This window comes from Plodia interpunctella, chromosome Z, assembly GCF_027563975.2.
Source record: "Plodia interpunctella isolate USDA-ARS_2022_Savannah chromosome Z, ilPloInte3.2, whole genome shotgun sequence".
Classification (NCBI taxonomy): Eukaryota; Metazoa; Arthropoda; class Insecta; order Lepidoptera; family Pyralidae; genus Plodia; species Plodia interpunctella.
Window position 1 is genome coordinate 3,960,614 of NC_071324.2, and position 11,882 is coordinate 3,972,495.

An 11,882-nucleotide genomic window follows, 5' to 3' on the forward strand; every position below is an offset into this window, starting at 1 on the left:
GACATATCCCAACGCATTGGGTAAGAAAGAGACGGATAAATTACTGCGACGTTATGGGTGGTCTAATACTTTGTGTTTTTATTTTGCAACTAGCAGTTGTCCGCATCTCCGCCTGCGCCAAAAGTAGCCTATGTCTCTCTATAGCTCTCCAACTCCAACGAGCAGGACAAACAGATAGGTACATTTTCATACTACTTATATAAAAAAAAAAATTAAGTGTCTTTAATTAAAATCATGACCTTTCATAATTAAATCAGTCATTAAAAATTGCGGCTAACAAAAATTAAATGACATATGTTTTCCTAATTAACTAATAATTTACTTAACGAGCTCTTTAAAAGGAATGTTTTTGTTTAAACTTATGTAAATTTGATTATAAATATTAAATTGGTGTACATCAAACTACACAATCCGAAAGTTTGTGAGGATGTATGTGTATCTTTGTTACTCTGTCACGCAAAATTTACTGGACGGATTGTTATGAAATTGGATACACGGGTGAATATAACCTGGAATAACACACAGGGAACTTTTCATCCCGAAATTCCTACAGAAGTACGTTCATAATAAATTCTTTCTTTCCCTCTCTTTCTCTAAAAATACTAAATATTTATAATTTTTAAAGGATATAATTTAATATTACTTTTTGTAAAGAGTGATATGTCATTCAAGTTTGAATTCCAGTCTAGCATGAGTCTAGCTCATAAATGTAGCCTAAAAACAGAAGCGAGACACCTCCTCTATGAGTTATGACATTCGAGCAATGTTAAGCCGCGTCCATGCACGAACTCACCATGTTAAAATGGTGGCATATACTAAAAACTTTATGACGTATCAGCCATACAATATATTCATACAATTGTACTAAATTAAATAATCACCAACATTCGAGTCAAGCAATTCTCAAAATGTACTAACGATAACCTTAATCCTAAATCCTATTAAAAATATTTAATTCTGGAAACAAGCGATTAATAAATATGAGTAGATTCAGTATAATCTAATTAATGACAACTTTTAATTGAAAATTGTAAACCGATAACCACGAATCCCGAACCTTGATTTGTAACTAATATTAGTGTTTCGGGTCAGTCTACTTTAGACGTCTGTTAGAAATGTAACATTTTACATTACTTTTACATTCTCATTTTTGTGACTGCACTGAAACCTAAATCAGGAAGTAGATGAGTTTACTATGCCAAATCGAATATTACTTCGAATATACGTTGTTGAATTTCGCATAAATTAGGAATCACGCATAGATTGGTGGATGGTTATGATGGTGGATATGCTTCTCACTTTTTATTATAATTTTACAGTTTGTCCAGTCCATAATTTTGTGGATTAAAGTATCCTTATATACTTAGTTAAGTTATGAACATTAACTGTAAATTATAATAGATCTAATTTTTCAAAGTATACAATAGTCAGTCACTTTTGAATTGGATTCTCCAAAACCAACCATTATTTGTTTTCGTCTCCAATCAACAAGTTATGGATTTTTATTATGAAGTGGAAACACCCCGTATGGAAAAGACTATCGTTTATCGTGTCATAATGAATGCGGCTTAACGTAGCCTGTAGTAGGGCTTCGATAGTAGTCTGCGGCAGGCCCAGGGCGGCGGCGGTCCCCACACCGGTAATACCTACTCTTTATAGCACTTTTACGATGCTTTGGTACTCACTTGTGTCACCGAAAATAACTTCTAAACAAAGTTTAGTCAATTTTATATAGCTACCTATCTTCGATTTAGTATCTGTTTTAATTGCATTTTTTTAGATTTGTTTTTTTTTCTTTTATATTTATATTTCATTTATTTTTACAATGATTTCCTGTGATCATGTTGTAACGTAATAGTTTAATTTCTTATAAACCATTATAAATATTAGAGTTCATTTTGGTGTTCGAGATGAATTCAATAAGAGATTTGTTTTTTTTTATATATTTTATTGAATCACTATTATTCAATAAAATGTCATCTGCAAATATACTAATTGTTTTACAATGTATTTCGATTATAATATTAATTTACATATAATATTTTATATTGAATGAGCGACTATTTATTTTTAAAATATATATTAATCCAAGCTTACCTAAGTAGTATAGTTTTATGATTTTCTGATATTAATAGTCCATATGTCCTAAGTTTTAAATATTTGAATGAAAAAAACAATATATGACACTCTGACTGCCTCTCGGTGCAAATGAAATCTAGGATCAGGAATTCGTAAATCACATCCCCATTTTATCATACATTATAGGTATAATACTGCAAGGCTACAGGAATTGTATACATGTTTGTTCCCAAATAGGTATATGGGAACAAAAATATAAAATATAGCCGACTACCGGTCAGTTAGATCGCGCCTTCATAATATACCGTTCTTCCCGATCAGGAAGTATCTCTCAGTGAAAACTCCCTTGTTTTCGAATTTGTCATTTATACCCAAAGAAAAAGTGAAACCTACATAGAAACCAAATTTAACCTCAACTATTGAAAAATTTTATATATTTCTATTAATTCGATCTGGTTCATTCATTCTGATCATGGTTTCACAACACTAATTACTGAACTACAATTACATAATACAAAAACAATTAAAAATACTTTTTAAAGATAAACTGTCTAAAAATGACCTCGTAAAATATTTATCGTCTAGCGGACTGTAAAAAAGCGCCATTAACTTCAATTTGCAAGCAATAATTTTCACATAGGAATCGATTTTTAATGCCCCCAAGGCAAATACGCATAGCGAGTCGGCTTCTTTGATGTCGACAAAGAATGCCGACAAATAGTCGGAACTTGGCCTATTCTGTGCATCTATTGTTAATCTCGCTACACTCTATTGCAGTAATTTACATTGAAAGTGTTAGTTAAAAACCTGATTGCTCTTTTGTAAAGTAAATTGTAAGAGAATTTGTGATTTTTCGGCGACTAAGGAAACTGGTCTAACGAGAAATCTATTAATTAAGAAAAGCTAATAATGCTACACGATTTAGTTCTAGAAAATAATATTTTATTTCTTAAGTAATTTCTTTTATGAAAAACTAAGTATTTGTACAAGAAAACATAATATGCATATAAAGCATATTTTATATCATACATATTTTATTCATAACATACATCTATTAAGTATATATATACTCCTGAATGATTCACATGCTTGACTCTCACTAATATTAGAAATAGGTAGTACTTGATCTAGCTAAATAGTGGTGATTTTTTTATGTTTGATATTTTATATATCCATTTTTATAAGTTACAGTTAGGTTACCGCTGCAGTGCTACGAAATACGCCGCTACGACTAGCTACGGTACCATAAAATATACGTAGTTTGTTTACTCCGATACATTTTCCTATTAAGTTTTACAATGAAATATAAATCGTAACCGTAACAAGCGGCGGTGGCCTTGTGATCGAAAGGTCCCAGGTTCGAATCCTACTTATGCCATATGAGTTTATTTTATTTGTTAAGTACAGATTACATTCACTTACTATGGCGTACCACACACTTACGTACCTGTGGAACTCATATAGACACAAATACAGAAACGGGCACAACACATCCACAACCTGGAAAACGAACCCAGGACCTGCAGATAGCCGACGGGATTGGACAATTAAAATGACATCGTTAGAAAACCACACACACACATAATAAACTGTTAAATTCACAGTTATGTATGTGTCTACTGGTTAAATGTCGGTATTAAAATAGTCATGTCAATTGCCTTCAGGCGACTTAAATATAATCGTAACAACACAACTTGATAGGAAAGAAAGGCTTAAGCATTAGACCATGCATTGTTTTATGAGGAATTAACTCGACATCCGTCACAAACACATTGCATATCAAAGGTGTATTTTAAAAATAAAAACAAGATAAAACATTTGATGTCAGTAAATCAGCAACTGATACAAATATAAAAGATGCAAGTCCCCGATAATATTATTATATTGTGCTCGCTAAACAAAACGCTGTGCTAAACAGAAAATGGATTTTCGACTCATCCAAAAAATATTATATTCCTCAATCTAGTAATTACTTCAACAACATTTCTAGGAACAACACAATTTTGCAAGAAATTTTTATTGCAAGTTGTATATTTCTATTATTATTTCAAACAACATGCAACGATTCGCGAGACCATCCAAAGTTCTATAGAATCATCTATTGCATACAATAACATAGACGAAATCGTCTAGTGAACAATCTTAGAAAGAGAACAGTATACTTTTATGTGAGACAGACGTAATAGTTCCCACCATGATTACCTTCACCTGAGTTTATAGTGATGTAATTGATTTAATTTTGTCGAATCGATGGAATCTTATTATACCAATTTATTAAAAGAAAGGAGACATGTAGGTATATTTAGTTTTTAAACATGTATCACATGTGATTTCCCAACTAAATTACTTTCAATGTAATGTTTGTATCGACTTTTTATATATCAATAGAGTTTAGTTAAATAAACGTGCAGTTTAACTAAGTAACTAATAAGCTATAGAAAGCAACATCCAGTAGATGACTTGTTTGTTTATTTGTTTGTTCAAACTTCATTTGCCAATAGGTATAGTACAAAGGGCGGACTGCAGCATTCTCTACTAGTAAAAACTAAAAAAATATTCACATCGATATGTGTAATAGTTATTATCGATAAACCTTTTTGATATCGTGTGTCACATCTCTAACAACAAGAACGCACCTTGACAGCTCTAAGGGAAATGGTTTTTTTTAGTCACATCAGACTTCACAATATATCATCCCTTTATTTACTCAATGCATCGCTGCAAATTCGCGCACCTAGCTTGTTGTGCCATAGATTCTGTAGCGAGGGGGTTACAGTCACAGCCGGTGTATGGGGTCCTTTTGAAATCAATATGTGGAGCGTCACAATAGATATCCACTAGGTCATTATTATTTTTATGGGAACTAACTTTTTTGACAATAATTCGTTCGATAATTAAAAGACAAAAGTTAAGGCAATGATAAATCAGTCAAGATTGAAATTGCCATTATATATGATGTCGAGGAGGCGTGGTTGAGAATACATTTTGGACCTTTTCGAGCCCAGGGGGTCAGTCTATTGTGATGAAAATTAGCCCGGGCTTGCACGCGGTAGTGGTGTAGCAGAATGACCCTTATTGTTGCATCTGACCCACGGACAGGTAGCATTGTCATGGTCACCTGGACCTGTTTTTGGGATATATAGTGCACCTACTTCCGTATTGACCCTTAGAAGGTGATACCTGTTTTTTAAAGTTGGCACAATCGCTATCAGTGTCTCTGGTCAGATTTCGGCGGATACATTTTAGGCACGACCATAATTTACTAAAATCTATTAAAATGCTTTCGAGTAATTTTTATTAAAAAAGGCAAATTTCTAGAGGTTTTTCAAACTGTATTCTTTTACATACGAAATATTATTAAAGTTTTTGCAAGAGACAAACCGGCTAACTGAATATTAATTATTGATTATTATTAATAAATTATTCTAATTTAGGACTTATCTTGTGATAAGCCTTAAATCAAAAGGTTAAGACGGGTGTCTTAAGCTCTGGGCAGGTATGGTCTGTGAATCGAAAGGTGGGATTCGAATCCTAGTCGTGTCGCATGAGTTTATATACCTATATTTAAAAGAATTCATGGACCATTTGATTTCAGTAAAGTAAAACGCGAGAATACTTTGCACTCTATTTGATAATTTATCAGCTGTGCTCCATTAATATTGTCCAGAAATACGTGTGTTTTAACCCACGCAATGACCACAATTTCAGCCTGCAACTTCGTTGTAATTTCTTACAAAACTTTAATAACAGAAGAAGATTATATAGCACAGTTAATTCTGCAAAAGACTGACAATTGATTTGTGCGCTCTCTAAGCTCCTTTTGTTTCGTATTTTTCATTCAAACACTTCTGCAGAATCGGTTGGAACAATACACCTTATAGGATGCCCGCTGCTTTGTCAAACTTTTTGAGCCTTCGCTTAACTCCCGAGCTCCTGAAGTCAGTGTCCGGTATAATGAGATTATGTAAAGTTGGACTTGATAACAAAAATTTAGTTTATACCTACAACAGCAATATAAAACGGCGTATGATTGCGCCCTAGAATAGGATCACTCCATATCATTCCGTGGATATCGTACGAGGCTACTAAGGGGCACACAGCCTAGGCAGCTGATGGGCATCAGTAGCATTCCCAAGGAGGTTGACTTCAGGCAGGTAGCCGGTTGTAAAATCACAGCCGAATCTTCAAAATTTTAAGATTTTTTTACGCTCAGCCCGGAACGAAACCGGGAACATGCAGAAATAAGAAGGAGATAAAATAGCAAAATGAAAATACTAGAGCAGACGGCATGAAATGTCTCCCTCTAGCATCAAAGTTTCAATGATTTTGATTGTTATAGCAGTTGTAACAATTAAACTTCTTATATGTATATCTTGTGCGACCATAAAAGATGAAACTCTCTCTCTCATCTGAACCACTTATCACGGTCATCGGTATAGGGATACCGACTAGCGTCGGTAAAGGTTTCCAAAGGATAATTTCATCATCAATAATTTCATTCCAGTTCAAGACGCTGAAACACACTATTAAGACATGTGGTATTTTTGATAAAATTAATGCATGCAGCGAATATTAGGCACATCGATCCAGAGTTAACTTAATTCTATGCTGTGGGAAATATTTACAGGAATTTATATCTAAAATGAAGACGGAAAATCAGGCCATAAAAACATATTTGCTGTTAGAAAAGATTCTAACTAAATCGAAAATATAATGAAACGTTTTCGAGCGACTCTCCGAAGCAATGCAGCGTGCATTTGGCGCCTACAGAGATAGTTTTTTCTTAAACAATTATTAAACTTAAATTCCTTAAACATTTCCTCATAAACAAAAATCGACGTTCCTACAACCGACCACAGTTTAAAATCATTTCAAATCAAAAATTCAAGGATGAAATCTAAGTTAATCGTTTCGGATCAACATTGTAAGGAATTTTCGATTCTAGCACAAGGGTTTTAGATCCAGTTTGGTAAAGCAAGGAATTCGTCCTTGTTCCAGGATAATAATAATACATTTTTTGTTATATTCAAGATGTCCGTGTGCGATGCACCAAGCTGTATTTGTGTGCCACAATATCTAGCAGCTGTGTCTATTATACTTCTTCTGTGTGCGTTGAAGTTTGTACTAGGATTAAACAAACTTGGTACATTCGAAATTAATAAAAAATAGGTACATACTTGCTTACTAAAATATTTGATTATACTGTAAAAATATGTCATTAGTTGTTAGTGAATTTTTGTTTTTTTGTTGGATTTAATTTTTAAATTGCTTTTTAGAACATCAAAATCGGAACCATCGCTATCATAAAAAATAGAAATCAGTATAAATTTACTAAAAATACTTGCGTGGATTTTGGAAATTAGTTCCATAAACAACACGAGTTTACACGAAAATATGAGATTAACAAATCCAGGAACATGCCTGCCATCAAAGAAAATCACTAGTGTTAAAAATACCAAAAGCCTGATTATAATGTACAGAGTTGCGTGACGCGTTGACATTTGTTTGTGACTAAGCAAAAAGTACAGTTTGCGTTGGAAATTATTTGTTTATTCAGTTTCGGTAATTATGCAAATGGCATCGATTTTCTTTAGTCACGATTAAGTCGTTATCAGTGCCTTTGGCACTGTAATTTACTTGGAATTCTTTCTTGACAAAATCAGTGTCGACTTTTGTTTGGAAAAATAATTACATAATTAACTTTTGTACTAGTTTCAAGCTTGATAATACCTAAATGGATGTTTTTCGATCACAATTCGAATGTTTTTCCGAGAATACACAAATTAGAATACGGAGTAACGTAAATATTATTCATTCAGCATTACTTGAATCATTTTGTTGCTTAAAATACATTTCAAAGTAAAAAATGAATGCCCAAGAAATTCAGTCATCCTACGATGATCAAAATTACTTGCACTCACACAAATAGGAACATTTTTTGCATTTGCGATGCCATTCCCAAGAACATATGGACGCTAGATCAAACACGCCATGCATCCAACATTGTAGTTCTTCAATAGATGAAAAAATCTTGTAAAGCACCCTTCTCTCTCTAATAGCATTGTGCACTCTAAGGTGGAAAAGAGAAAGCTGCAGAGAAAATCTCCAGCATAATTGTTTTTAAAACGGATAACAAAAGATTTGTAGTATTGAGTGACAAAAGTTCGTGGTTTTGTATAAAACAATAGAGGGATGAAAAATTAGTTGAAGTTTAAAATTCTCTTTTATGAGTATCTATTATAGATTAGCTACAGGGTAGACAACTACTACACTGCATATAGTTGTTATTTATATTAAATATAATAATAATTATATAAAGGTTAGGTACTAAGCAATTTAGGTTCAAATAGATATATCTACTTATTCAGCTATGTATAAAGTCTGAAATTGAAATGTATAGGTATGATAATTCACCTATAAAGTAAGTACCTCCTAACACACATTTTACCACTCCGGGATTTCTCAAACGAAAGGCATGCAGAAAAATAATTTTAAAAATCACCATGTTTTTTTAACACTTTTTATTAAATTGTATATAGTAGGTTTATAGACCAAAATCTTCCTCAAGTAACACTCTCTATTATAGAACCTCGTATCACAATCCAATGCGTAGTTTTAAATATCTAGTATACATAGGTACAGACAGCGAGAAACAACTTTATTTTATACTATGTAGTGATGTATAAGCCGTGTAAAAGTTCATAATAATACCGGAAATGAGGAGTATGCAAATAAATACTTCAACGTTATCATAGGCTACTGTCTATGATAACGTTGTCTGTATTTAGGAAATTTGAATATAATTAACTATTTCAAGGTTAATGTATTAAAACTGGCTTACCGTGATCGCGATCTATAAACAAACTGATTTCAGTTACGCCATTACTATTAACTATTTCGCATAAATTGACCTTTAGAATTGATAAATTTCTAATTTCACTTCATCTTCACCTGCGTTTTGGAAGTCGGCAGAAGGTTAGCTAGCTACAAAATTTTGTGATGACAGAAGCGAACATTCATTTCATGATTTATTATTTGTTATTGGTTCTTCTTGAGTCTTTAATCAGAAATATCAATTCTAATATACTTACTAATATTATTAGAAAGTATCTGATTTGACTAGTTAAATAATAGTCTTTTATGGTGTACTAGCGGCCCTCCACGGCTTTGTTCGGGTAAAACCATAATTTATTATGGTTTTACCCGAAACATTACCTTCCTTATTAAAAAAACAGAGGAAGGTAACACGGATCAAAATCCGTTGGTTTTATAGATATAAACATACATAGGGATAGACAGATAGCAGGAAGTGATTTTATGCCATGTAATGATAATGATTATATTAATTGGCCTATATTTATTTCATGTGGAGGAAAACATCGCGAGGAAACTTGTTTACTTGTTGTTTATTATTATATATCCAATAGACCAGAGAACTAATGATGTAACCCATTTGACAAAAATATATACTATTCCTATGCTTTGCAGAATATATTCTACGTTTGCCATGAAATGTGCAAGATTGCGTTTGCAAGAACGTTGCCGAACAAAACCTGACTATCAGCCAAATGTAGGAAAGGAGATGAAGCCGAGACGGTATTGCCAGAAGCGAATGGTTGACCCAGCTCACGAGGAAGACCCTAGATGGACGAATGTATTTCAGAGGTACAAATATATTTTATAGTTTTCGACAGAGTAAGAAAATAAATGAAAGCGTTGTGTCCTCTTGGATGGTGACAGAGATTGGTTTACGACCAGATTCTTCCCAAATAGCCAGACACAAACCGAACTCGTTGAGGCGCCAGACTGTTATATAATAGTTGATGACTATATACTATCTTGACTACTCTATTTGGTTTTACAATAACGAGAAATTTAGCTATTTTATAATTTTATTTCTTACCTTACCTTACCCTAATTTAGACCCGACACGTTTGAACTATAAAAGGTAAGATCACATTTAATACAAGTAGTAGCAATGAAATCTATCTTCTCTTTCAGATATCACTGCAAAAAGAGCTTTGAACAAGAAAATACAAATGATGGAAACGTACCAATTGATGACCAAGATGACATATATCTTACTGTGCAAAACTTAAAGTTCCAAGGCGAAGTACAAGACAACAAGAGACCACGCACTAGCTTCAAGTACAGGTTACCACCTGACAGTAACAGACACAGAATGTTTATCAAACAAGTCGTAGAGGATATTGAAGCTGAGGACGATTTATCCTCCCAGTTGACCTCCTATTATTTCGACGATTATGTCAAGTATATACTGAGTAACGACAGATCAAGACCATCATCAAGCAAATCCAGCATTTTTCTTGACACTATAGTAAATGGTAAGGAAAGTAAAGCTGTGCAAGTCGAAGGTAAGCCACACAGAGAATTTGCAAAAATGAAGAACAAAAAGGTTGTTAAAAATACAACAGAAACAAATGAAGAAATAACCGATAATGATATCGATACCGCTAAAGGAGATAGTATACATGATGCAAAGGTGTCATATCACAAATCTGGCAAACGGAAAAGTCTCACTATATCCAGAGTGCCTAGCCCTGAAACTGTTCAAGTGATAAGAGTAGATGTAGTGTGTAACTACAGCACGAGCTCTATTCTATCTGATTATGACGACAAAAAATTCGATAACACCAGGAAGCCTGATAAAATCGAGGATATAAAACTGAAGGGCCCTCACTTTTCGAATAAATACCTTCTCACGAATACTGTGAAAACTTTAGACGAGAACGTGTCAGGAGGCGCTAAAGTAACCTTACTCTGCAAAACTTTCAAATTGTCCGATAGACTCAAACTTTTTTCAGATAGAAAAAAAACTAAGATGGCGAAAGATGTATCGAAACTACGGAAGTGAAATACTAAAATTATATGCAACTAATTAACTGTATTCATATGGATTTCATAAATAAATACATTAAAACTAATTATAATTAAACTTAAAGATACAAAATTAACCTAACAATGTGCAATGGATGATTGGTATACAAGTGCATAAAAAAATTGTGAGTTAGTGCGACTATTCAACAGATTGACTCAAAAATACCTGTGAGAAAAACTTGGCGACGCTATGGCGCCACCCTTGTTTGAAGTCAGTGGCTCTCAAAATGTTTCGCATGGATAGAGTTTGCAACCTTAAACATTATTTGGTCTGACACGTGATTGATAAATTTTGAAATAAATAATTTTAAGTTATGATACATTTATTATATTAGTTTTAATTTATAATTTTAACTTATAGTACTTATGTTGTTCTTTTAATATATATAGTTATAATATACGTATATTGATGACGACCGCGGTGGCGCAGTGGTAAAGTTCTTGCCACTGATACGAGAGGTCACAGGTTCGATCCCCGGTCGGGTCATGATGGAAAATGTTTTTTTTTCTGATTGGTCCAGGTCTTGGATGTTTATCTATATATGTATTTGTTATAAAATATAGTATCGTTGAGTTATTATCCCATAACACAAGTCTCGAACTTACTTTGGGGCTAGCTCAATCTGTTTGTCCTAATATATTTTTTTTATATATTTATTATTTATATTTCTTTTTTGTAAATTTAAATGATTCAATCTGTAGACTAAATTATTATTGTTAAATGATTCAATCTGTAGACTAAATTATTATTGTCTCAAAAAAAACCATTGTCTTATCCCATGTTAGGTATCATCATCCAACCACGTAAATTATTTTTAAATAATATACCTAGGTTTGGTTGGTTTATGGTAGTTTAAAATTACAATACTATATTGTAATAATTTACATTACCACCGAAAATAAAA

At 32.9% G+C, this 11,882-nt stretch overlaps 1 protein-coding gene across 1 annotated transcript; it reads left to right on the plus strand.

Annotated features, from left to right (window-relative positions):
- Nucleotides 1-1,610: 1,610 nt before the first annotated feature.
- On the plus strand, nucleotides 1,611-11,248 carry LOC128683035 (uncharacterized). The gene is made up of 3 exons (XM_053768208.1): nucleotides 1,611-1,639; nucleotides 9,568-9,744; nucleotides 10,081-11,248. The coding sequence occupies exons 2-3, from the start codon at nucleotides 9,587-9,589 to the stop codon at nucleotides 10,952-10,954; spliced, it is 1,032 nt and encodes a 343-aa protein (XP_053624183.1). The 5' UTR covers nucleotides 1,611-1,639; nucleotides 9,568-9,586; the 3' UTR covers nucleotides 10,955-11,248.
- Nucleotides 11,249-11,882: the final 634 nt, after the last annotated feature.